The sequence below is a fragment of the Stegastes partitus genome, unplaced genomic scaffold, assembly GCF_000690725.1.
Source record: "Stegastes partitus isolate 25-593 unplaced genomic scaffold, Stegastes_partitus-1.0.2 Scaffold1347, whole genome shotgun sequence".
Lineage (NCBI taxonomy): Eukaryota > Metazoa > Chordata > Actinopteri > Pomacentridae > Stegastes > Stegastes partitus.
In genome coordinates this window covers 62,408-89,554 of record NW_007579078.1, presented here as the reverse complement: position 1 = coordinate 89,554, position 27,147 = coordinate 62,408, and the positions used below count along the sequence as shown (strand labels likewise).

The following is a 27,147-nucleotide window of genomic DNA, read 5'->3' as shown; positions in this document are numbered from 1 at the left end:
CAGTGAACAGCTGCCGGCTGCAGCGGCGCACTGAAGTGGTGCTGTGGTCCCAAAAAATAGCTCATGTTTTGGGCTCACACTGCTCTCTAGTGTCACTTTGTGCGCACTGCTTAAATGAGGCCGATGGAGATGTATCTGCATGAAATGTCTTTCGCAGCAATCCCGTAACAGTGTACCAATATTGAAGAGTTTCCGTACAACATAATTTACGCATGGCTAAATAATAAGCATTTTTTTTTTTAATTTAATGGATTAAATTCTAAGTTTTTTTTTGTTGTTGTTGTTATTTATTTTGTATTGTTTGGGGTTTGGCCAGATTTTGGATTACCAGTGGCCTCGTAACATTAGTTATACAACTTCATTCCCCCCCAACTTCAAACCAGTTAGAAACACAAGAAAGAACAACAACAACAATAACAACAACAACAATAACAACAACAAATATACAAACTTGCAAGAAATATTGCGTTCATGCATAGACATATATGTAGTCCCTCTGTGTGAAGGGGTTGATAAAGAAAATATGTTTTTCAAATGTTAAATACAGCTTCTTTACCATAACTAACTATAAATACGTGTTTGTTTGTTTTTTAAAGCGTAGGAACTACATTATAATTCCTTAAAAAAAAGGAATTATTATACGTCGACGAAGCGTTAAATAATTAATCCATCATCTTGACTTATAAAATAATATTCAAAGTCATAAAACTAGCTTGTTATTGTTAAATCTTTTATATATATATATATATATGTATATCGCGTTTTTCTAAAACTACGTCACAGTTGTGCGACGGAAGTATTTTCGCCGGACTCATGCTGGTGACGTACCCAGGCGACCGTTGTAACTTGACAGCTGAGCAAGAAATACTCCTAAAATGAGCTGATTAGCGACATAACAAGCAATTTGCTTTCAAGCAAATCATGTTGGCGTGACCTGAAACAGTCCCCGACCCGACTGCAGTGAATTTTCGACGGACTCAAAGCGTGTTTTACAGACATCATCATGTCGTTTCTAGTGGACTCAGTCATCATGTTCACCTCACAGGTAATGATGAGTTGGAAAAGTCGACAGATTGTATTTGTTTCACTGAACAACAATGTCCAGCTCATGTTGTAAGCTGACGTATATTCAATGTTTCGTGAACTGTGTGAGTCTCTTTGACTGCAGGGTTGTGGTGCAGAAGTTTTAATGTGTCTTATCTATTGACGTTCATGGGAGCAGCTCTCCTTATGTCTCTGAGTTATTTCACTCTGTGCGTTAGATTGTAACCAGTCCAGTTGTACTGGTTGAAATAGCTTTAAAGGTGCAGTTCCACTGATCTGATGCAGGTGCATTACTTGCCATAAAGCTGCAGCTGCTACTCTGTGACTGAAATGTCATTAATGCTGCAACATGGTTTCATTTCTGAGGATTGCATTTTAAAGATTTAACCCACAGGATAACTGCAAAATAAATCGTTTCTTTATATTACAAATAAAACCCTTCTGTAACTCATGCTAATTATAGTTTAGTTTCTAAACATAAACAAGGATAATAAACATACCTAACACAAATAGACTAAAACTTTGAAAACAATACTACAAAAAATGTTAATTTTCAAAAACACACACTTTTGCTTTTAATGCGGACATAAAGTTCTGTGTATTTGCATGTTCTGACTGTTTGAGCCAGATCCAGAGTAGTCGTAGAACTACACTGGGAAATACAGCACTAACATGAAGCACGCTATCACTTTTTGGCACAGTCAGCATGTTAGTGTTTGACAGATGATTACAGACATTCCCTCATAGTGAGGTCACTGTTGCATTGTGTATGTAGTTAACCTCATTTGACACAAAATGCCAACATCTTTCAGAATGTAATATTTTTGTATCCTTATGCTATATTTTGTTCTAGATAATAATGAAACAAAACCAAACAGACTGATTCCAGGTGGACATCGTCCTGATGTTGAGGAGAACTTGTTCCATGACATGGCTGTATAATTAACTCAATGCAAACTATGATGTTCATATTTTGTAATGTACTAATAAGTTAAGATGGTAGCAATGACGGATATATTGCTGGTACATATACTAAAGTTGCCTGAAAAAATACTATTGTTAGGAGACCTATATCACTTTGTTAAGGTGGAGTGAGTTGATACTCCACCATGTATTTAGCAGTTGGTTTGCATTAGCATATGTTGAGTGTGGGATTAACTTTTGTGCTGGAATGCGATTTGCCAAACTGAACTGAGTGGGTATTTTGAAAAAGTAATTCCACCATTGAGGCAGGTGTTACCAATACAAGTTCTCTGCGGGCCATTAAAAAGCATTAAATTGATTTTACGAAAATTATTGCTTTAATAGCATGAAAAAGCATTAAATTAGGTTCTTGGTGGCATTAAAAATTCTTTACTTAGCATTATTTTTACCGTAGGTAAAACTTTTCTGTTCCCTGAAAACAGTTCTGCCCCCCCTCTGTTACTGAACAGAGGCGAGAGCTGAGGCAGGGGCAGGACCTCATGCGTGGGGCCCAATACTGGCAACTCTTTTCTATGGAAAGTAGATTTAAATTCCCGCTTTACTCCACTTTGTCCACATTTGATTCTGTGTAGTTTTCATTGCATGTCATTAAAATTTGTACAGTGTAGCATTAACATGGCATTAACAAGCATTACATTTAACTGGTTGATTTCTGCAGAAACCCTGTAATAATATCAACAGTTATATTCAACGGTACTAGTAAGACACAAGACTGAGCCAACAGGCATCAATACTTGGATCCTAAAATTTAAACAATTTGCTTTTCCAGTTAGTTCAAGGTTATTAGTTTGGTGATACTAAAAAAAAGGGAGCTGTGTAATAGGCCGCAATTAACTTAAAAAAACAGTGACAGTTTCTTCCTTTTCTTCTCTTCCTCCTCCAAATAATTTCCTTTCAATTCAACACAGGTGCTGTTCTTTGGATTTGGCTGGTTATTCTTTATGCGGCAGCTGTTCAAAGACTATGAGGTACAGTGTTTTTGCAAGGCCATTCGCCAATATTTTGATGATTATGCCCCGGTTTAATTGTACTTCTAATAAGACAAACACGCAAACAAAATGCACATTCACTTCATCATCATTAATTAAGCTGTGAAAGTCTTGACTCTCCATCTGTTTTTGTTTGTTGACAGGTGCGACAGTATGTTGTCCAGGTGGTTTTTTCTGTCACCTTTGCTTTTTCGTGTACCATGTTCGAGCTCATTATCTTTGAGATACTGGGTGCCTTAAGCAGCAGGTTAGTGCATTTACTGTAGGATTTAGGTGTTTTTTTTTTTTTTTTAATTGTTGACAGCAAATTAAAGACATTAACCCTGAAGTCTTTGCCACAGTTCCAGGTATTTCCACTGGAAGCTGAATCTGTATGTGATTCTGCTGGTTCTAATCTTTGTGGTGCCTTTCTACATCGGTTACTTTGTCGTCAGCAACATACGCCTTTGTAAGTACACCCACTTTTGACTGCTGAAAATAAAATATTGTGACAAAAATAAAATGTCTGCTGCTGCTGAAATGTTATTCCGCACATGTAACATGAAGCTGTTTGCTGTGTGTCTGTGTAGTGCAGAGACAAAGGCTTCTTTTTGCCTGTATGGTCTGGTTTACCTTCATGTATTTCTTCTGGAAGCTGGGAGACCCATTCCCCATCTTGAGTCCAAAACATGGTGAGCGTGCATAGCCGTTTTCCTTTGGCACTGTGTATGTTTATGCCACATATTTGGATCATTGTGCAAATTACGGATGTCCAGTCCCTAATAATATGATAATTTCTAAGGATGTTAAAAAGCAGGAGATAAAGTAGTGTTGCTGTTTTCAGTCTATTACTGTGTTTCGTTTAGGAATTCTGTCCATTGAGCAGCTAATCAGTCGTGTCGGTGTGATTGGAGTCACTCTCATGGCTCTGCTGTCTGGGTTTGGTGCTGTCAACTGTCCCTACACGTACATGTCCTATTTCCTCAGGTAAGTGTAGTTTTCTCTGCTGCCATTCGATCATGCACAATCTGAGTCTCGGTTGTTTGAATGGCAGTATTCAAACAATGGATAGCATTGCCTTTATGCTCTTTGCCTTTATTGTTTTCACAGAAATGTAACAGACAGCGACATCCTTGCTCTGGAGAGACGGCTGCTCCAAACTATGGACATGATTGTCAGCAAAAAGAAAAGGTGAGAAAAGACAAACATTTTTCCCCCCTTACATATTTTTGTACCACTATGTATTTAACATTTGTACTATTTGTGAAGAATTGCCATGACACGGAGGCAGATGTACCAACGTGGGGAAGACCAGAACAAACAGACAGGATTCTGGGGCATGATCAAGAGCGTCACCTCTACACAGACAGGAAGTGAAAGTATCCTTAATGCTTACACTGAATATAACTGAAAATATTGTTGAGTTTTAGCTGCTACCCCCATATTATCCATCTATAGTATTTGTAGCAGATATCAGCCTTGACTTTGTCCCTCCAGACCTCTCTCTGATCCAGCAGGAGGTTGATGCTTTAGAGGAGCTGAGTCGGCAACTGTTTCTTGAGACCGTGGACTTACAATCCACCAAGGTAACACATATGTATACAAACACGTAGGTACAGAAACTCACGATGTTCCACCTAGCTATGAATGCTACACCAAGTGCCATCACAACGGCCTTTTCAACTGTCGAAACTTTGGCTGCTTGTAGCAAAATTCCTGCCAGTTTGGGTTGAAAAATATGAAAAGCGCCTCTAGTTTATTATACAGTATATTATATGAGTTCTAAGTATTGTTTTGTTACTCAATAACAACATTTTGATCATCCAATCAGAGCTGTGTTTTTCAACTCCAGTTTTCAGTTGCCTTTTGGCTCCTGTTTGGTCCTTACTTTTGCCTGAGAAAAATATTAGTGTCATAAGAGCTTGCCAGACATCTACCATGTAATACAAAGTTAGACATCTGTAACATAATTAATATTGATTCGATATAAAATGTTTGTCTAATTTCCCGTGCTGTAATTTGAAGCAGGCTTATTACCACTCTAAATCACCACGTTAATAATATTGTGTTAGGTCTGCTCTGGGTTAACTTAATGATTTATGCAGTTTCGACAGCGTCTAGCCACAAAATGACATTGATATCGGTAGTGTCCTTATAAACTCCTGCTTTATTTTAATGGCTTCCATTAAAACCAGGAGCACTCTGACCTCATGACTGGGGTCTGCCTTTAAAAACACATTTATCTATACACACTACGCCCATTTTGCCTATGTCTGGTAAATGATTCTTCAACACCACCTTTTCTTATCTTTAGGAGCGAATCGAGTACTCAAAGACATTCCAGGGAAAATACTTCAACTTCCTTGGCTACTTCTTTTCCATCTACTGTGTTTGGAAAATCTTCATGGTGAGAACTTTCACATATTGTGCTCTGGCTTTGTGTCTTTGTTACACATTGTTTTAATTGTTTGAGATGTAGTAACTCTATTCTTTCAATCACAGGCAACTATAAACATAGTGTTTGATCGAGTTGGAAAGACGGATCCAGTGACCAGGGGGATTGAAATTACAGTGAACTACTTGGGCATCCAGTTTGATGTGAGATACACACATATGCACAAACACACTGTCTTCGTCTCTTCACAGGACATTACATTGACTAACATTAATTTCCTGTAAACTGACTCTAACCCCAACCATAACCACTACATGCCTAACCCTGACCCTGAGTTTTTATGCTAACACTTAATGATTTACTTCACAGACGTTTATGTTTCATCCCTAAAAGCGAGGCCTTTCGCTGTAATGTTTCTGTGTAAACATGTCCTCATAACAACACGAGTTTTACATGTACACGTAAACACGCAGTAACAAAGTCATGTGTCAAACAGAACGACCTCTTAAAGGTCAAGAATAAAGATAATTGCTTGCTCATTATCACCTCTCTCCCTGCTGTCTCTGCAGTAAACCTGCTCATACTCCCTTTTAATCTTTTCCCACGTAGATAATGAGTTGATTGAGTTGTTGCAGCTCGCGCTCAAAGAGCACGGCATTGCGTTTATATTTGAATGAATAAATAATGACTTTGCAGTTATTATACTTCTGTTCTTTTTCCTCATTATTTCAGGTAAAGTTTTGGTCCCAACACATCTCTTTCATCCTGGTGGGGATAATCATCGTTACGTCCATACGCGGTTTACTCATTACCCTCACCAAGGTAAACCTGTCACATGCTGTGTGTTGCATAAGCAGCTCATCTTGAAGCTGATAAATGTGTGTGATTTCTTGCTTGTAACTGATCTTCCACCCCTCCCAAATTGTGCAATTTTTTAAAATCTCAGTGTCATCTGCTGCTTCCTTTATAGTTCTTCTATGCAATATCAAGCAGCAAGTCTTCCAACGTCATCGTGCTTGTCCTCGCTCAGATCATGGTGAGTGTGTTCGACTCACGGTTGTGTTTCACCGTACGGCACAAGCTATGAACTATACGTATAAATCTGAAATTTCTGTGTCTCAATCCGATAGGGGATGTATTTTGTGTCGTCTGTGCTGCTAATGCGAATGAGCATGCCGCTGGAGTATCGCTCCATTGTGACGGAGGTTCTGGGAGAGCTGCAGTTCAACTTCTATCACCGCTGGTTCGATGTTATCTTCCTGGTCAGCGCCCTGTCCAGCATCCTCTTCCTTTATCTCGCCCACAAGCAGGCACCAGAAAAACACATGGCCCTCTGATCCCCCTGCAGTGCATCTCCTCTCTCGGATATGACTCCTGACGGACGGGCTGACTTTTAATCTGGGATTTAGATATATCCGGAAATCACATTTTTTTTATATATATATATATATCGGATATAATTATTTGGACTGCCTGTTCCTGAATCAGGAATAGCTGATTTTTGGGTGCAAGTGATGGGGAACTGTTGGAGCACACAAGGAAACAACTTTGCAATTACAGTATTTCCAGAATTTAGAATTTATTTTTATCCTGCGAATGCAAATACTACGTTTGCTGTGCTCTTCAAGTTTCATTCTTCTTGCCAAAATGTCTTGTCTGTCTGAACACACTGGAGCTAAACATGAAGAAACGATTAAGATACCACTCACGAGCTGTATTTTTACGTGACTGTAATTCTCAGCAAAATGTTCAGTTATTTCATCAGGAACAACAACAGAAGATAACCATAAAGTTAATTCAGATGCTACACGTGCATTTATTTGTGTTCATGAAAGCTGTCATTCGTTTACTTTCATCACAGAAATGGGAACAGCAAATTTACATAGTTTTTTTTTTTTAGAACATTAAATAAAAGCAGCGGTTTGTGCATAGAGAAAACATTTTTGCAAAGCCACAGTGTTTTTACTGGCAGTAGCAAGTGTTTATAATTTTGGTGACATCAGTAATCTCCGGTATGTTAAAGATAATACTCATCACTGTACTGGCTCACAAGTAGATCAAAGGATGTATGATCACAAGTTCCTGAACACTCTTGATATTTGAGAACATGTTTTTGTTCTTAACCTTTTCATACAATTGAAGAAGCTCTTCTGCTATGAATCAGATTTTGGCAGTAGATTTCAAAAGTCTTTACAGTCCTCGTTGTTTTCTTCATCTCTTTTTCTCTTGTGATATTAGCTAGATGTATGAAGCCCATAGAGCTGATTGTTATAGGAAAAAACAACAACATCAACATCTGATTAGGTGAAATCAGGGATTCTTCAGGAGGCTCCTCAAAATCTCTCATCCAAGCTCAGTTCAGATGCATTTGAAGTCACAGAAGTGGCCTAAAACAGAGAAAAAATAAATATTTAGGTAGGTTCCTGCAAGCTTTTAGCTGAATGATAAACTAGGAAAGGCAGGATAAGTGTCACAGTGTTTGACTTCTTAAGAAGGATGCAGAAAATACATGGCAACATATAGACAAGGCCAAAAGTCTGCAAGTACACAGCAGTGCTTTGTGCTAAAGGTTGATGTTTAGGTAATGCGATGTCCACAGTCTTACTGGTGTTAACGTTGGCCACTAAGTACAACTGGTGGGGAATGTTATCTGTTTGCAAGTACTGGACAAATTCAAATTTTGATCCCTTGGTGTCACCAGATCACACATTAAGGGAGCATTAAATATTATGGTTCTTCCAAAGGGGACCATGAATGTTTGAACCAAATATCAATGACAATTCATCAAATATCTCTCAGGGCCTTTACTCAAAATCATGTGGGTCAGGCGATTAGGAGTCAGTCTCTGGGAACCATGAATGTCTATATCAAATATGCAATTTATACAAAAGCAATTACAGGAACTGACTTACCAACTGTTCCTTCTCTAGAACCATGCTGCTATAAATGTTAAAATTTAAAAAACACCACTCACTCTCAGTCTTTCTGGGGTCACAGATCTTGTCCTCTCCTCCTCTTCCTCTCGTATGGCCCTGTGGCTGGTCTTTGGAGAGTCTGCAGTGTGGACTTGAACGTAGGATGTTTCCTCGAGGAGCAGGGTCGTGATGGTCACTCCTTTAGCTCTGAGCTTGTCGTAGACGCTCTTCCTAGCCACCAGCATCTCCAGAGAGTTGCCACTTTTTTTGATCATTTCCACCGCGTCGGCGTAGCTCCTCTGCTCCACATTTACCCCGTTTATCTCCACCACAATATCGTTGTTCTCCAGACCTGCCCTGTCCGCTGCTCCTCCCGTCACCACCTGGAAACCAGCTGTGTTTTACCTCTCGTGTTTGACATGGTTACGATCAAATGGCTGGCATTCTTCAAAGTCTTACCTCGGTGATGTACTGACCAGACACCCCCTGGATGCCGTTCAGGTGGAAGCCAAAGGTACCTGAGGTCTTCTCCAGTTTACACAGTTTAGGCTTGAGCTCCTCTTCATTCTCATGATTGTGTTTAGGTTGTTGGACACCACCAGTGGGTAAAGTGATGGCCTCTGTGTAGCTGGGTGGTGAGTGGGAGTCCTTCATGTCCTCCCAGAAAAGCATAGGAGACACTTTGCCCTGCGAGAGACACAACATGATATTATCCAAGTCCTCTATAGGACGTACTGAGGACAGACAGTGGAACTTTGACTCACCATCTTGTACATTTTGTCCGTGTCTCTGTCCACCACCAGGAGGCAGCATTTGTTGCCACTCTTCTTGAACATTTCCACCACCATCTCGTGGCTGCAGCTGTCCACCTCCTTGCCGTCCACAGCTACCAGTCTGTCCATTTCCTTCAGGCCTGCTCTCTCTGCTGGGCTGCCCCTGTCTATGTCCTTAATGAAGTGTCCTGCATGGAGTCAAAAACACACCGTGACAACTCTGGAGTAGTGGGAACATACTATGAATGTATTGATAATGGCCTTGCCTGTGACTTTGGGCTCCTCTCTAAGCAGGAAACCGTATCCATCTGAGCCTTCGGTTATGTTGATGATGCGCGGCTGCTTAGGAAGGTACTTGGTTGTGGCTAACCACGTTCCTATCTTTGCACGCTTCTTCTGAAAGAACTTGTCTGTTTCCTCATCGACCAGTAAGAGCATGACGCTGCTGCCTGCCTGTTTCATCTTTGCCACTACTTGTTCGTGTGTGCAGTGTTCGATGTTCTCCCCGTTGATCTCCAGCAGACGGTCTTGGACTCTGACCCCCGCTTTGTATGCCACATTTCCTGGGGTCACTGCTGTCATGAACATTCCATTCTCACCTAGAAAGGATGTTGTAGAAGAAATGAAATAATGTGAGTTTTCAACATAGCATCACAGAGACAGCTCTCTTCAGAAAAAAAGAGGCATGCTTTGTGCAGCATGCATTAAACTGTGATGCACAAGTTTCTAAAGGTTATTAAGTAAATTGTAGATCAGTTCTACGCTATTGATGGAAATTAGGTTTTGGTTGTTAAGGTATTAAACGATATTAAAAATAATAATAATATTAAAAGATAAGACAAGAAAGAACTTTAATAGTCCCAAGAGAAATGCTTTAAGAAGAAAACAAAAAAAATCAACTGGATTCGCATCTAATTTGACATTTTCTTTGACCTCTGACCTTTCAGAAAATCAGTGCAGAAACAGGGCACCAGAATATGTTTATTAACAAGTTATTAACATTTACATCTGCAGACTTGTCTGCTGTCTACAGATACAAAATCTTAACAAGTCAATCCATCAAATCTATAGTCAGTAAGTTACTGCCTTATCGGAAAATTTCAAGCCTGATACACCTCCAACCACACCTGACGATACTCATGTGTCCGGTTAGGTGTAGTCAGAACTGTTGCATCTTTAATCACGCCTAAAAGTGGTCTGATTGTGTATCGGCATATCACTGATAGGGAATGAACCGTTGGAGGTCAGTGGATGTTGGTTTATTGTTTAACGACAGGTTCTGCTCAAGATGTTCTGCAGCTCTTTTTCACAGGCGGAGAGGTCAAAAATGTCTTTTAGGATAAAATTAAGAACTGAGAAGAATGGGAGTGAGGGATTGTGCTGGGGACGTTGCTGTATGTAACACTAGTAAATGCCTATTAGCAAGCGGTGCTGGAACAATTTACTGACTCAAGTCTAATGAATCCAACTTGACAGTTTTCCAGGATCTATAATTGAGGTTTCTTGTTCGTTGTGTGTCTTTAAACTTTAGCTTTCGTCCCAGATTGCTATTCCCTGGCCCTGTGTCCTCAGCTCACCTTTGACTGAGCGCAGAGAAAACTCAAAGCCTGAGCTGGACTTCACCATAAAGCAGAGTTTGGGTTTGGGATCCTGTTTGGCCACTCCGTTGGCAATCGCTGGGCTCTGAAGGTCAGAAAAGTCCACTCCCTGCGCTTTAGCGTTCTTGTAAGAAGACTCATCCAGAAGGTGGAACGTGACAGATGCTCCGCTTTCTCTCACCATTTCCACCACCTGCCGCAGGGGAAACAAAGAAGGGTCTGAAAAAAGATGCTTGTCACGGGATTACTCCTTCGGTCTCGGAACTGGTATTGATTTGATTAATGCACTGCAGCAATTCTGCTTCCTACTCACCGCCGAATGGGGCAGCGCGTCAACAAATGTTCCATTGACACGGAGGATGCGATCGCCATCCTTCATGCCAGCCAATTCTGCTGGACCTCCCATTTCCAGGCAGCGGATCAGGTGACCCTCCTGGCCATGCTCCACCCTCAGATAGAAGCCAAAAGTCTGACCAGGCCTCTTGCTTAGAGAAATCACCCTTGGTTTGTATCCGGCCATGTCTGAAATATGGAGGAGAAGGTCAACAACACACACACACACACATACCAATCATAAATTAAATCTTCTAATGTGATAAATAAAGACATTAACATATTCAAAGTTCTTTTAAGAGAGTCATAAAAAATACATGGAACATACTCAGGTGCTTTTACTTTTTGAATATGGTGCAGCAATATAAAAGAAGCAGTTATTGAATTTATCTCTAACCTTTAAAATCTGGCCTCTCCTTTTCTTATCACCACTGTCACTCTTTAAACATAATTATGATAGTTAGATAAGGCCAGACCCAAAAAAAAGCAGCCATAGAGTTGCTGATAGCATCAGATGGAAAGTTAATCTTCTGTGTCAGCTCTGCAGTGGCATTTACTGGTTAACAGCATGCACAGCTGACTGGGGTGGCCTGCTCTCCATAAAATACAGCTTGGACTTTGAATGCGAAGTGAGAAATGTTATTGTAATCATTTCCCAGCAGTGTGCAGGAATTCCAACGCTGACGGGAAAGACATGTCTTCACACTGCTTTCGAACAATACATTGATTAAACAGACAGGTCGGACATAAATAGTCTTTTGGATTCACTGGCAGTTAGCTTTTATTTTTTTTATTGATAATGTTCTCCATAAACCATCACGTGATGTGTCCATTACAACACGATTATGCTGCTTTTTTTCTTTTTTTTAGTCAAAGCTTTAGCAAGCCTGAACCTTAATTATAGTAAAAAACTCTAAGAATAGTCGTAAAGTATAGTAAAGTCTGTATCAGCTTGTCCCAGAGCTTAACTACATGTAATTAATGGTGACATAAATCACAAACCAAGGACAGTTTTTAGAACAAAAAAGGTAACTGTCCGGTAAACATCTTCATATTTTTATATATATATATATATATATATATTTAATGTATACACCTATAGGCTCTACAAATGTCTTATTTGTCTTGATTTCTTGTTTTTATCTTGCACAGTTCGTTAATTTATAGTTGTTCTTTGCACTGATTGGGATTGCACCTAATTTCATTGTACATTTTTTGGTATAATGATATGAAAGGATTCTGATTCATATCTTTAAATACTTTGGAATCATCAGTAGCATCTGAAATAACAGCAAATGAGATGCAAATAGGTAAAGATTCCCTCACAGTGTGGAACTTAAGAGATTACACTGTTAATAGATGAAATCACAAAACCCCTGAGATAAGCTCATCTGTTTATGTAGTAGGTGAATTTATACATGAAATTTAAGTCACTTTAAACAAAGTTATGTCTCTTTGTCACTGTTTTTGATCTGTACAACCAAAAAAATCCAATAATTTGCAACAAACATTCACAGCATTTGGGGAAAATCTGAAAAACAAAGCAATACAATCTGGTTTCAATCCCATTCATCTCATCTCAGCTCCTTCAGATTTATCTTACAGCCTTTTGTGGGGGTCCTGAACCCGACGTTAGGAGCGAATGCTGTATGTGATGTTGGCAATCTGATACTGGCCTTTAAATATTGTTTTTGTTCTGGTAAATTATCACAAATACAAGAAAAAAAACCTACATACAGTATGTAAGTGTTTTGAAGGTGAACTCACCTGCTCCTCTCTGCTCAGTGTCCCAGTCCAAAGAGGGAGTTCACCTGTCACTGCTTGGCCGATATCTTCAACCTGCCTCCCTGCTTCTTCCTTCGGCCCACCCCTTCTCCTTCTCCCTGCAGGGACTTTGACAGGCCAAAGGTGAGCCTAAAGGCTGAGTTATTTAACAGTGTCTCGTGTCACCGCTGTCTGCGGAGGCGATGGCCCTGTGCAATCTGTCCTCACAAGGTAAGCAGTCATCTGTTTGGTGGTCAAAGGTACGTGATGCAGGTACGTGATGCAAAGAGTCACGACGGTCCACACATCACAGCCGACAATTACATAAATATGCATTTGCGTTACATAATGACAAGCAGAAGACTGCGTCTATAATAGAGAACATCACATTTTTGTTATTAAATTTAATGTAAAACGGGTTTTCATTTGGCGTTTTTAACAGTTAAACTCTATAAAAATACAGTTTTGTTGTAGATTCGTAGGTGCTGAAGACTAACATTTTTGCATTACATAATTTAACTGTCAAGTCACATTATGTTTACAGTGTATGGCACGTAAAACAGCAGGAGCTCCAAAGTGCTTTACATCTGGGACACATAATAAACAATGCAAATTTACAAAACCAAAAAAATACATATTGAAATCAGTTAATTTCATTTTAATCGCAAGATAATTCTTCTCATTAACATGTCAAGATGACAAGTCAAGATTTCACAATGTTATAGAGAGAAACCCAGCTGCTCCTTTCAGCGAGCACTTGGTGCAAATCCATCTATCTTATCAGGCAATTGTGTTATTACACAACATAGCTTTTAACTTTCCTTTGAGTAATGTATTGTATTTTACAGTAAGGAAAGTTTGTCCTGTGCACACTTATTTATATAAGCTGGACAACCTGATTTGTCTGGATTTATAACACATCTAAGTTTTACCAGTTCTTGGAATGCCAATGAACATGTTTTCTTAACATGAAGTAGATGATATGAACCAGCCAAGACATAACAGCACATCTTTTTAGAAGAAAATTGCAAATATAGTATTTATTGAAAGATCATCCTAAAAATCACTTTATACAGTACCTCATTTGTGTTCTGTGTCTTGTATTTTGAAACCTGTGCACTCTGATCCAGTCTATTTCAAAAGTCCTGTAATAAACATTACCTGCCAGGAAATTATATTGTTCAAATGTTACTTAAATGGCTTCAGTGAGGTTATGAAGATAAATGACGTTTCATTTAAATAGTGATTTCAGAGATTGTAGTAAGTTGTGCTGTTGAATTTTCCCCATTTTTCGGTATTTGCAACAATTTCTAAACAATTTAAATGTACCTCAACATCCACAGCAAAACAAATCAGTAAAAACAAAATGCAAACTCGACTCTGCGTGATGTTATTTCTCCTAAACGTGGAGCTTAATTGTCTCTTTGGAACATAATGTACAAACTAACCAACAGGTCATCCAAAACAGGGAGAACAGCTCACTCACTTGTGTCAGTGTTACATCTGGTCAAAGCCTGCTGATATAAAATAAACAGAGCTCAGTGAATGAACTCTTTTTTTTCCCCCCTAAGAAGCAGCCTCCACAGTTTGCACATTAATGTCCCCACAGGTTAAAGTTTTACCTCGCTGCCTTCTTAGAGCTCCCACAAACTACAGTTTTCATGTCAATGCAGTGCAACGTAATGAAATAAAAGTCTGCTTGGATAACTTTCTACTAAAGAAGATATAAAAGAAATGTTTCTTTTTTTTTGTTAGCACAGTTGGATCTAAACGGTTCAGAGAGTTCATGTTAATCTCGGGTGTAGATTAATCCTCCAGGTTTATGGTTACTGTAGTCTGTTAGTATGGGAGGGTCCAGCGGTTATAAAAGCCTTATAATGTCCCCAGGATGGGACAAAGGTGACAAAACCCAACGCAAAGCAAAAATAAGTCTTCAAACTATGAAAGTTAACTCATTACTGTGCTGATGTCTAGAAGGAGATTTTTTGCTGCTGAATGGCTCAGTTTAATGATTACACTTTGATTCAGTTCTGATATTATCTTTACTTTCTCTCTCTCTCTGGAGAGACTATTAAGTATTTACTTTCACTCAGTCATAAGCATTTCTAATGTTTTTATTTTGTTTTATTTTTTATTTTTTTATTTTGCGAAGTTATTTTACCATTGAATAGACATTTACAAATAAGATGTGACTGAGATAAGAAGACTCACCTACAAGAAGCCAAACCTTGAACTCTCCCAGCTACCAAATAATGTTCTCTTATCAAGATGTTTCATGTAATGTTCATATTGTAAAGATGCAGTGGTTTTTGTTGCTTGGCAAGATTGACAGTTAACGCATTATCTCATTTAAGTATAAATAAAAAAGAAGGAAAAGTAAAAATACCACTTTTTTTCTGTCAGGATCAGCTTTAGTTGAACCCACACAAGGAATTTCACTCAGTTTTTGTTTCTTTTTTTCTCTTAATGACTTTATACACCTTAAAGTCTTCACTACATATCTTAACTAAGTGTGGAAAGACTTGGATGTAAAGTGCCACTTTGATAATTGTAGTTTCGAAACACTAACAAATTACGATAAAAATACAATCAAGTTCTGACAATCATGTACTAATTTTTCCAAAATACAAATTAAAACTGCAGAATTTGATACTTTTTTGAGCTTCAAAACAACAACAGCCGACTGCTGTAAATATGAACTGAACAAAAGATTTGACACAAAATGACAAAAATTTGAGCCTATCCCAGCAGACTTAGGTGGAGCGGTGGTTAGCACTGTTGCCTCGCAGCAAGAAGGTCGCTGGTTCGCATCCCAGGGAGGACACCCGGGATCTTTCTGTGTGGAGTTTGCATGTTCTCCCCGTGCAGCGTGGGTTCTCTCTGGGTTCTCCGGCTTCCTCCCACACAGTCCAAAAACATGTTGAGGTTAATTGATGATTCTAAATTGTCTGTAGGTGTGAATGTGAGTGTGCTTGGTTGTCTGTCTCTAAGTGTAGTCCTGTGATAGACTGGTGACCTGTCCAGGGTGTCCCCTGCTTTCACCCTAAGTCAGCTGGGATAGGCTCCAGCACCCCCAGAGCCTACTGAGGATTAAGCTGTGTATAGATAATGGATAATGGATAGACTTCAACTTTGAGAACACATTTCCCCTATGCTGGAGATGTTTAAGTCCCACATTACAACTATGTAATGTAAGGAAATATTAACACCCGAGATCATCTTTCAACACCCATAAAACATACATAATTAACAATAGAACCCAACCCAACCCAATTTCATGAAGATAACACAAACAGCCTCTGAGATAATGACCCTCAAAAAATGGTAAGTATCACCATTTTACTCAACTTTATGTGCCAGTTGCCTCATAACAGAGTACCTTCAAACTGTCCTTGAAGGAACCTGTATGTTAAATACACGGTTACATTTGCATTTTACAACTTTACTAAATCATCTGCGAGACCTGACAACCATCTGCTACTTGCAAATCCTTTTAGTCGATGCTTTGAACTTGCATTAGTTGCCCCCGCTATTTTTCTTTCCCCTCTTTTTTGGCACACTGCTACCTTTTACAGCACATTACCACCGCCGACACTAATGTATATCGACAGATATGCATAACTGTTGGTGGAAAGATGTATGGACATCCATTACCGCCCTTCAACAGTTTGCAGAAAAGCGTATCGCATCGGCCCAGGCTTTTGCTGTATGTATAGAATTGGTGACACAAACAATGCAAAATCCATCTCATTAAATATTAGTGTGCAGCACTTACCTTTAAGCAAACTGTGTGTATTTATTACCTCTGACCTCTTGTGCGATGAACAGAACAACTGATTTTGAGTTTTATAAGAAGATTTTAATGTCAAATCACAATCTGTAAAGTAGCTAGAGCTGATAGATGCGCACAAAAAGCACAAAATCTGCCTCTGACTGTTTACTTTGACAGTAAATGTACCACACAGGCCCAAACACTCAGATACCAGATAGAGGTGTATGTACCCCCAGACCAGGCACTTATCACCGCTGATGGGTTGGTGCTTTCCCATTAAAACACACACACACACACACACACACACACACACACACATCTCCAACCCTGCATCCACACATATGGCTCAGAGCTGTGTTTGAACAATCGATCCCAGGGGTCCCGGAACCACAACCAGAGGAGAGCCGAGTGGAAGGAGACAGAAATCCTCTTCAGCTCAGCTTAGCACGGATGCATTCCCTATCCATTACCTTCAGCCATCACCATGTGTTTGCCAGAAACAAAAAAAAAAGAAGAAGACGTTAATGTCTTTCCGTGATGCTGGCTGCCTGTATTGATGAATCCTTCACAGCTACAGTTGTTTATTTGATCAGGGACGTAATCTCAGTGGTGTTTACAGAAACGGCAGCAAAGTATGCATACGTTGCCTCAGCAGAGGATGCAGACGTGAGCCGTAAAGTGCCACCCCTGAAGCTATTACCTCCAACCCGTCTTCATCAGCAGTGAAGCATCAGCAATCAACACGTCATGCCAGTCTGCGATTACTACACTCGACGGGGAGCCCTAGTCTTTCTCTTCACCCTGATTGGCATCCTCACAGGTCTTGTTTATCTGGGGTAAGTGGCTCTGCACATGACCTGCCGAGCCAGCTAATTAGACCGGGAGAAAAATTAGAGATGGGCTGCTTGAAGTAATGGTCCCCCCGCCTCTTTTTTTTTTTTGGGTTTGTTTTGTTTTCCTCCTCTGGCAGTCATTTGAGCGTTCAGAGACCAGCCAGATGCTCTCTGCAGCAATAACACGTCTCAGAGAGCAGTGACATCCTAACCTCCCAAATGTACAGGTGACACAGAAGAGACAGTCCCTCTATTTCCTTTGAGGAAAAACAAGCATGTTACCCGTCCAGGCCCGTGGCACCACAAAAGGCCTGTTAGTGTGTCCCCGGCTGGGTACAGCGTAATGATGGAGCGGGACAGTCTGGTCTATGTAAAGCCTTGATGAAATTACTGATGATGACAGGAAGAAATTTTTCATAATCAGAATAATTTCGACTCTCCAAGCCTTGATAGCACAGCCGCAAATACAGTGTCCTTCAGCATAATGAAGCATTTTAATCATTTCAAGATGGAATTTAATCAGAAAAAAAATCAGGTTCTGCATTTATTTCTCTATATTACCTCATAGAGTATATCTATTTCCTCGGGTCTTTAGGTTGTACAAGACACCAGAGAGATTACAGTAATTTTGCATTCATTTCTAACAGTATAGGATGAAGGACAGGCTTTACTGAGTCTTTAGTTGTGCTACCAGTGCTGACTGGACTTGGTGGGTGTAGACCAGAGGCTGTTTAGAATACTTCTCCTCTAGAGTCCTCTAAAGGTCAGAGCAGGTCAGTGTCTTCCAAAATCCTAAAATTAGGACAGCATATTAGTTCGTCCCTTCCAAAAAGCAAATGACTGTTACAAGAATTTTTGTTACATCCACTTAAGGTTTCAGCTTATTCACAGTTTTTTCGTGTTTTGTTAAAATAAGCCAATTTTGACTGCTGGTTGGAAATAGATGCTAACACAGAGAAGCCCAAACCATCCATAAAATGATTCAGAGTGAGCAGTTAGGTGGCTAATCAAATGATAAAATCACAACCACAGCCACTGGGGCAAGCGGCATGGCAAGAAAATTTAAAATAAGGTTGTGGAAGAACCATTGCAAAACATTTTAATATCACAAGATCTAATTAGTGTCTTCAAGAGGAAGAGGGGTTGGATAATAATGATGATTTTGATTAAGACAAGGAGGATGACTGACGTAGAAGATTCACACTGTACGTACAGCCCAGACCCTGATTCACCCACACAGCTCTGAGGAGTCCTCTGAGGATGTGGACTCACAGACCACACGAGGGCGGCGGTGCGCCTGTAAAACCGCTACAGTGGCTTTTAGTCACACTTAAGGGGCATCAGATCTTCAGTGCTTAAATAAGCTGGAAACGTTCCTGCCTCTAATTAAATTGGCAAGCCGCACTGTCAGACTCCAAACCGATGTTGCAGACAAGTAGAACTGATGACTGCAAAAATAACCACAGAGCCTGGACACAGTGCATCCTATTTTTCTGACTGTTCTCTCTCTCTCTCTCTCTCTTTTAAAATTACCCCGCAGTTTTTGCAATAAATTCCGTAGAATGAAAGAGATATATAAGCGTGATAGACTTGTCACTTTTGTAGATATGACAGGATTACTTGGACTTATGTGATAAAATGTGCCAGATAGTGGTGCCTGTTTCTCAGAAAACCAGTCAGTTGGCACAGTGCTGCTCATTATGATGATGAAAATTTACTAATCTTTTTTTTTTTTTCATTTTGTGGTTTATCTAGCTTTTCTTTCTTTCTCTATAATCGAGGAAAACAATTAAGCTGCCTCATGAGAATTTGTAATTGAAGAGGCAAATCTGTGCGTAAAGATACGTGTGGTATGAGTTATATGTTTATATTTTATTCATGGTTTACGCATGAATATGTCTGGTGGCGACCACAACAGTCCACTCCTCTCCATCTCTCTCTCCCACACGTAAACCACACACCCTATATGACTTTAGTCCTCCACTCTCTGCGCTCACTCGCGCTCTCCATTCGGTTTATTTAGGAAAAGCGCAGCAGCGCGCAGCGCGCCTTCTCTCTCCGCGCGCGCAACAAACCTTGATTAACGCCTGATGCCAAGTGGAACACTTACAGTAACCTAAAAGAAAACAAACAAAAGAAAAGCAAACTACGTTTTTTTTTCTCTCACTCTCTCGTTTTGCAAATTGGGAAGCGACAACCTCATTCAGCAAGTGTGATGGACTGTGGATGCAGAGTCCAGTTATTTTACTACTTCAGAGGCTTAGGCGACAACTGACAGAAGGTTGATTCGAACTTTTTGCAACATTAGACCGCAGTAGCTCACATTGCAATCATTAAATAATTACAAAAAGAGAAAAGAAGAAAGAAAAAAGAAAAATCATGGATCTCTACGCGCCAAATGAGACATCTCTGAACCCAGAGTGCGTCGGAGCGCAGGCTGATGCGCTTCACAACGGAGCCGGTAACGGGAGCTTGGAGACGTCAAGCATCGCCTGCGGCAACGCGTCCACAGTCTTCATTCCTCAGCGTGTAAGGCAAAGAGGTGAGCGGACACACAGACACCTCATCATCACTTTGTCACCACATTTTGGTTTTAGTTCTGTTTGTAGAGAAGCATTGTGGTGTTTGGAAGGTGCGTCATAAAAGAACTTTGAAATGTTCACATTCAGTTTAATGTTGCCTCATCCAGTTTATTTTGGACTGAAAGTGCTTATGATGTATAAATTCGAAGTTCAGTGGAAAAAAAGAAGTGATTATTTATCGTTTTCTGGCCCCTGAAGTAGCTAAAGATGAGAGGATGTTGTGTGTAACTTGTTGCTTGCAACATAAAAACTCATGGTGCAGTTAACATTTGTGAATAAATATGAATAACTTAGCATAATGTTGAAAATTGACAAATAAAACAGCTGGATTTGGTTCCTTTTCAGTCTCTGTGAGGGCAGAAAAGACTTTACAACCTAATGTCACTGGAACTATGCTACCATATGTTGAGCCATAAAAAAAAAGCTTTAATGTAAAATCAACTGAGTTACAGTGAAATAGGGATCAGAGAGCACACACACACACACACACACACACACACACAGAGTCACACTAATCCTGGCCACACAGGGGATTTATTCATAAAAAAAAGTCATATCTAGACTGTGCCTCATGGTCATGCTGCTCCATCCTGCTGTTTCCATATTTTCAAAGCACTCTATCCAAATTTGATGTCTAATAATAGAGTGCGTTCTTCCAACCTACAGACTATAAAACCCCTTGAGGTTAATTTATGATTTGGGGTGATTATTATTAATAAGAATGTCTTCACTTGACTTGAGCTTGTAAATAAGGAATGGCACCAAAGTGCGTCATCGCTCGTTTCCTCTCAGTCCCACCTGCTGCATTATCAATCAGCACTTGCTATTTCTACCCGACTTCACCACTTAAGAGCTGTTTGCCAGTGTTTCCATGTGTTGATGAGGTGCGTGTGCTCCATGTGAGTGAAAGACACTGCAGAGATTGAACACCTTTAATATGAGGGGGATTTTTTTCAACACACTGCGCACACGCTGTAATAAATCCAAAGCTCGCTCCCCCTCAGTCACTCCCATCATTACCTGACTTATTCTACACCTGCCACTAATAAGTCATTTGGACCAACCAGGCATAAGCGTGGTGATTACACTGAGCTAAATCAGCACACTGCAAATTACAAACCCACTGAGAACACATCTGACAAGACCAAGGTGCCTCCAGTCTGGTGAGACTTGCAGCTTAATCCATTTTTATGCAGCACACTAACTTACTTTGTGTCACTCCTTCCCAATCAGGCTTTCATTTCCTTTCCATGTTCCCACTGAATCCTCTAACCTGACTCCGCACCCATCTAAGATCATAATCTAAAGAGAGCAAACAACGACATCTGACCCGATACAGCCGCCGTCGCTGTCATTACTCGCTCCGTCACTCACAGAATTGATTACTTCTCCATCGCGCTCACTCATATCCTCTCTCTCTGTCCATCACACTGTCTCTGTGATTACAGCGTAGATTGAGTTGTGTCACAAACGCATTCCCACTGGGCGACACTCATTTTTCTGCAGACCAGAAACTTCAAAGCGTGTGCCACGGCCTTACCGTGGTATAGTCTGCAGGGATTTCTCAAATTATTTCTTCCTCTCCGGATGACATTTCTTTCTAATCAGGAGAAAAACTCTGACTCATGTTTGCCAAGAAGCCTTTTGCATACAAGAATTCTGCCCTGGCGTAATAAGAGTAGCAAGCTAAAGAGAATGAAAGCAACACAGAAGCCAAGTGAGGGTATAGACACAAAACAGAGACTTGCCAAAGTGAAAACTGCAACACAGAGTGTAAAAAAACAAAAAAGAGACAGAACGTAATATGCTTTGCGTCATTTTAGGTGAATTTTAATGGAAGTGCAGCTCAAAGTCCCTGTGGTACCCTCACTGCTTCAAAAATACACCCAGTGTGTTATTGATACCTCTAAAATATGTCAGTCTTTAAATGCGTCATTGCCTTGTGAGAATTTCACCATGGATACTGACACAGCCAATAAAGGGGAGCGAATGCATCTGAAAACACAGGAAGAGACCTTCCCCAGCTCTGGGAGGAAATAAATCGCTCAACCACACCTTTGGAAATGTTTTCACACTACATGCAGCCCAGACGTCTCCGATTTGGAACACAACACCTGCAGAGTCTCAGGAGCTTCATGGTACATAGTTTAATGCCCCTGTTGTCGACTGTAGTCGCTCGTCACGCTTTGGTTACCATACAAAGAAACAGTTGACTCACTACACGTTAGAAGAGCGACTAAAACGGTTTATGTCTTATCTAGAATACTAGTTGATTGTGGTGTCATTTATCATACAACAGCTTGTGGTCATTACTTTGGAGAGGACGACGATGACAGGCAACATAACAGAGCTTATCAGTCACTGCCAGGAGCGCAGCAGCTTTTTCAATCTGTTTTCAAAAATCTGTTTATTTGTGACAAAATGCATCTAATAGACAAATAGAAAGCATGGAAACACCCCTCTTCTTTTCATTTCCCATTACCTTGTCATCACTCCCCTCGGCGCTCTTCGCAATTGTGCGTTTTTCACCGTCTCCAGCTCTCGCGCGCCCTCGTCTTCCCCTGCCTGCTGAGATTTGAGGTGTTTAATACATGCCTGCACCGCGGGCTGAGCAACAAACATGTTTTGCGGTCCGGTGCGGATTGCTTGTTGCAGTCTGTCAGCCAACAGAGAGCGGTTCCGTTCGTTGCCTCCATCAACTGTTCTGGGGTGCTGTTGGCTTAGTGACAGGGCTTAGATGACATTTACCATGCTGGATTAGCCAGTAGCTGTGACATTTACCAATACCTAGGTCTTACAGGAGCCTAGCCGGCTTTGCTCTGGTAGGTGGAGAGACATGAGGCACCAGCCGGGGTGGGAAGTGACACACAATGCATATGTATTAGAGGGCGGTGGGGGGTGTCGGGTTAATTCATAATCATTAGAAAGTTTTGTGTAGCCACTGAATGAGACAAACAGATGAAAGCTTAAATATTCATGGATGAATACGTACCTCATCATTAATTCAATCACAATTTGACTTCATATCTAATAATAGGCCAGTACAGCTAACTTTTCACTTGCTGTGTTAATGCAGAATCTGTTTGCAAATTTTCCACCAACAGTAATGTTGCTTGTAAATTTCCCCCAATGAAGAATTCCATTCTATTCTATTGTAACATAATAGTAGTGATGTTTCAGGTATGATGCTATGCAGGAGGTGGAAAAGCTTTAATGCAGTTTTCATTTGCATGTTTCTTCTTTATTGTAAGATGTGTACTAAGTGCACACACAAGACAGTCCACAGCAAACATTATGTGATTTACCCAAATTCCGTTACAATGCAGAAATATGTGCAGGTGAATCCTAATAAGGCGTACATTTTATGCAACTTAAAACAGTATCAGCAAGACTATTGTAGAGAATTACCAACCCTGCAGAAGTGGCACAAAGTCATTTTGTCCTGCAACCTGCTGACATGCTCCCAGTGTCTGTACACAGAGATCAGACTGTGTGCCAGAGTCACTGGTCAGACGTGGCTTTGCTTCAGGGCTTCCCTTCTGTCATTTGGCTCTTTCAACTGAAAACAGTACTCCAAATAATAGCTGGAGCTGAGTACAAACAAACGTTTGCCAAATAATGTGTGCTGGTTTCAGTATCCTGCAGCAGAGCAACTCTGATTTCATTTCGGAGTACACTCGCAGAAACAGTGCTGAGGATGTGAGACTGAAAAGTAAGGAGTGATTAAGAATTAGCTGTGTGGGCTGCCCCTGCACCAGCTGCTCAGCAGCTGATATCATAAACCTCATCATAGTTTAAAAGAATAGTTTGACACAAATCGGTGGAGGAACATTATCACCAATTTGTATTTGGCTTCTCGAGAGGCTTATTTAACCAATCCTGTGGCATATATATAAAAAAACCAATCTGATTACATGACCTAAGGGGTGCACAGATTTTGACAACAAAATGAAGAAGCTACAGGGGGAAAGGATAAAAAAGGCTTTACAACATGCTTCGCTGAAGCAAGCAATATATTGGCTAGAAATGTCATCAACAAATGCATTTTTGATATAGTCCCCTATAGTCATTTATCATATCATATGATATTCCTATATTTATACAGGGGTTTAAATCATATCCAGCGAGGTTCAGCAACTTCAGAGTGAGTTAATAATTTGAATATTTTCAAAAGAATCCCACAGTGGCTTACGAGAAATCCCAAGCTTATGAAAAACTGTGTTTATACCTCATGTCGTTCTCCAACTTGTTTATCATATAACAGGATATGTTTTAACCACAAAACAGTGATTTATTATTATTATTTTCCTATTTTCTCATATCTTGCCAGTGTAAAATCAGTAAATCTGCCAGTTTGAACTTCTTGTCGAGTTGCTCACCAGGATAAGTGATTTGTCTCCCGGTAGTCTGCCACAGATGGAGATAAATTAGTCCAACGTAGTGGCCGTTGTTACATCTCACAGATATTTATGGGCTAATCACCACGTCACCATTCATAAATATATCTCCCCATCTGTTGTTATTATTTTGGAATGACTCATTATCAGGTAATTTCTCATTTGCTCCTCACTCCTTCCTCAGTAATTATTCAGATTTTTGCTGCCGTATTGTTAAGCCGTTATCTTCTGTCTGTCTGTCTGTGATTAGGTGCTGAGCAAGAAGTGTACAGTGGGTTTATTAGAGGTTTTTAGTTAATAACTGTTTCCCAAAGACACACTCAGCTGAACCTTCGAGGCGAGATGAAAAGTGATGATTGGTTCTTTCCCACAAACAACCTTTTTCACAGTACATGTAGCTACTTCATCTATTAGGAATATAAAAATATGAATCATAGCAGCACTAAACCTTGTCTGGAGATGTCATCTGCAATTTTCATTCATTAACTTTTCTTTTATGTTTTTTTAATTAAAAAAAAAATTCTGATTGAGTCATCCTTTTTTCTTGTTGTTCTTAAAGCAGCCACTAGTTGCTTTTGTATAATCCAACTATTTGCCTCTACAATAACACATTATTATTATTATAATACCAACGTTTCAAATGATTGAGATGCTTGCAGTTATGAAACAACCTATTTCCACAAATTTGTAGCTCCCTCTGCTCATTGTTTAGTTGTCCAGTCTGAAACTTTGCCGTTTTGGTTCAACACTCATGGCTCAGCAGCAGGCAGCTGTTTAATGAAAAAGCTCTAAAACCCACGGTACACTGTTTGCTCAACACCCAAACAGCAGAGAGACGGAGTTAGTGACAAGCCGGTGAACACACAGTCCAGGATCATTTAGAAAGCAGACATTTCCTTCTGGAGTTAGTGGAGGCCACAAAATAAAAAAATAAAAAAATAGAGTTTAAAGAAGTGAAAGTTTTATACAGATGCCAAAAAACTTGAAATCAGTGACAGTGTTGCTTTGGAATTATTGGATGTATAAATGTAGCAACTGTTTGCTAACAAGCTCACCATGTGAACTTGAAGTGTGTGTGATTTAGTGGTAACTGGCAAGTCCTTTGGAACAGGACCTGCTCCGATTTAGATGAAACTGTAATTATAACCACTATCTTCCATTTCTGCTAATTAATCCCCCCGAAATTCTTTAAAGAACAAGTTTGCTGGTCTTGATGGTTTCTATTAGTGCCCGACGAATGCAGAGTCCATATTCACATCACTCCTTCTCGGCTGATTTGCCCTTGAAATATTTATTGCTGTGAGGTGTCGCACATATCTAACAAAACCGCCTGAGTTGACCTTTCCAACCGTGCTAGTTGCTTTTCAGAGTACGAAGGAGGAAGGCTGGAGCGTACTGCCTAATTAGCCTTTAATTGTGCAAACAAACCAACGTCAGAGGGCACGGATGACGACACGGTCGAGCTGAAACAGAGAAGCACCTGTCTCAGCTGCATTCTGCTGGAAGACACACCGAGAAGTTTCGAAAGATTGTTGCTCATCAAGAAAAGAAATTCTGAATTTACATTGAGTCATAATTGGGCTAAAACCTGCATTCGGGTCTGCGTCCATCTGCACACCCATTACTCTGGTTTGAATTAGTCATGAACTAGTCACAGCATATATATGCTAATATCTAGATATGGTGATATCTATGCAATGCAATCATTCATAGCTAGCATATATAATGCAGTTATATGTTAATATTATATGACAATTTTATATATTTTATGTTTTTGCACATACTGAAGACAGTAAAACTATAAAGAAATATATTTTTACTAATTTATTCTCCTGCTTCTCGGTTGAATAACTTGAGAAGTCCTGGCTATTTAATAGTGTAAGCCGAATACATGTCAATTTATGACTTCACAAACAGCAGAACTTAACTTTTCCAGTGATACCATCTGTTTCTCCAAAGATTAATGATAAAGGTTTTGAAATTGCAGCTGATGTTGTCTCCAACATGAGACTGCAATTCTACAATTTCATTTAGCAGACGCTTTTATCCAAAGCGACGTATATCTGAGAGCAGGTACAACATAGACAAGGAGAAAAACAACATAGATAAGTGTTATAGAACAAATTCAAGTGTGATGGGACGTTGATGCCAACAGCAGGCTGTGTGGGAGGTCATAGGATTTTTATTTTTATTTTTTGGGGACGTTGTTTTTTGTTGTTTGTTTTTGGGCTGTCAAGTGCAAAGGTGTTCAGTGAAGACCTGGGTATTCAGTCTTTTCTTAAAGACTGAGAGGGAATCAGCAGATTGAACTGAGTTTGGTAGCTCGTTCCACCAGCGTGGAACCACAGAGGAGAAGAGTCTAGCTATCAACCTCGGGCCCTGTGTGGTGGTTGCATCAGGTGGTTTTTGTTGGTCGAGCGTAGTGAGCGGGAGGAAGTGTAGACCTGAATGAGAGAGTTCAGGTAGGAGGGAGCTGTTCTTGTTGACTGACATGTCAACCAATTTTTTATGACAAATCAACAAGTAATGGATTTGCTTTTCATTGTAATATTTCTAAATTTGTGGCTAATAGAGGCTCCTTGGGGTCCCCTTGTTTTGGGTTGAAGTGTAAGGGTGGGGCAAACATTATCCTGGTTTGCTGCCTCTCCTCGCTACTGCATGTGACCACTTCAGTGACTGATATAATGACATTCCAGACGATGTCGTCTTCACTATTATGGAAAAAAAAAACAAGTCCACTGCCAGAAGTTTATGGTAAAATAAATGTAAAACATCCACATTGATATGAA

The 27,147-nt window shown here is 40.0% G+C and overlaps 3 protein-coding genes across 3 annotated transcripts in view; 2 read left to right on the top strand and 1 right to left on the bottom strand.

Moving 5' to 3' along the window:
* The first annotated feature begins 811 nt into the window (after positions 1-811).
* si:ch73-390b10.2 (Golgi pH regulator) lies at positions 812-7,198 on the top strand. Its single transcript, XM_008298741.1, has 14 exons — positions 812-1,045; positions 2,937-2,996; positions 3,161-3,264; positions 3,359-3,465; positions 3,587-3,688; positions 3,863-3,983; positions 4,107-4,187; positions 4,266-4,375; positions 4,494-4,582; positions 5,311-5,403; positions 5,499-5,594; positions 6,124-6,213; positions 6,362-6,427; positions 6,522-7,198. Exons 1-14 carry the CDS (start codon positions 1,004-1,006, stop codon positions 6,726-6,728), a joined length of 1,368 nt encoding a protein of 455 aa, XP_008296963.1. The 5' UTR covers positions 812-1,003; the 3' UTR covers positions 6,729-7,198.
* Positions 7,184-12,845, bottom strand: pdzk1 (PDZ domain containing 1). The gene is made up of 8 exons (XM_008298742.1): positions 12,778-12,845; positions 10,991-11,199; positions 10,657-10,870; positions 9,346-9,678; positions 9,071-9,267; positions 8,766-8,993; positions 8,366-8,689; positions 7,184-7,778 (listed from the first exon to the last, which is right to left on the bottom strand). The coding sequence occupies exons 2-8, from the start codon at positions 11,195-11,197 to the stop codon at positions 7,725-7,727; spliced, it is 1,557 nt and encodes a 518-aa protein (XP_008296964.1). The 5' UTR covers positions 11,198-11,199; positions 12,778-12,845; the 3' UTR covers positions 7,184-7,724.
* Positions 12,846-19,758: 6,913 nt separating this feature from the next.
* cckbrb (cholecystokinin B receptor b) overlaps positions 19,759-27,147 on the top strand; it is a 31,519-nt gene continuing 24,130 nt past the window's right edge. Inside the window, exon 1 of the mRNA XM_008298740.1 lies at positions 19,759-19,921. Coding sequence (XP_008296962.1) covers positions 19,759-19,921 — 163 coding nt within the window. The remainder of the gene's footprint in view (positions 19,922-27,147) is intronic.

Bases quoted from the DNA above. Each gene is read 5' to 3' on its own strand.
- si:ch73-390b10.2 (XM_008298741.1), top strand. From the start codon at position 1,004: ATGTCGTTTCTAGTGGACTCAGTCATCATGTTCACCTCACAG. The intron at 3,984-4,106 runs GTAAGTGTAGTT...TTGTTTTCACAG, and splicing joins TACATGTCCTATTTCCTCAG to AAATGTAACAGACAGCGACA. The intron at 5,404-5,498 runs GTGAGAACTTTC...TTTCAATCACAG, and splicing joins GTGTTTGGAAAATCTTCATG to GCAACTATAAACATAGTGTT.
- pdzk1 (XM_008298742.1), bottom strand. From the start codon at position 11,197: ATGGCCGGATACAAACCAAGGGTGATTTCTCTAAGCAAGAGGCCTGGT. The intron at 10,871-10,990 runs GTGAGTAGGAAG...CCCCTGCGGCAG, and splicing joins ACGCGCTGCCCCATTCGGCG to GTGGTGGAAATGGTGAGAGA. The intron at 7,779-8,365 runs GTGAGTGGTGTT...TCTCTGTTTTAG, and splicing joins TGACCCCAGAAAGACTGAGA to GCCACTTCTGTGACTTCAAA.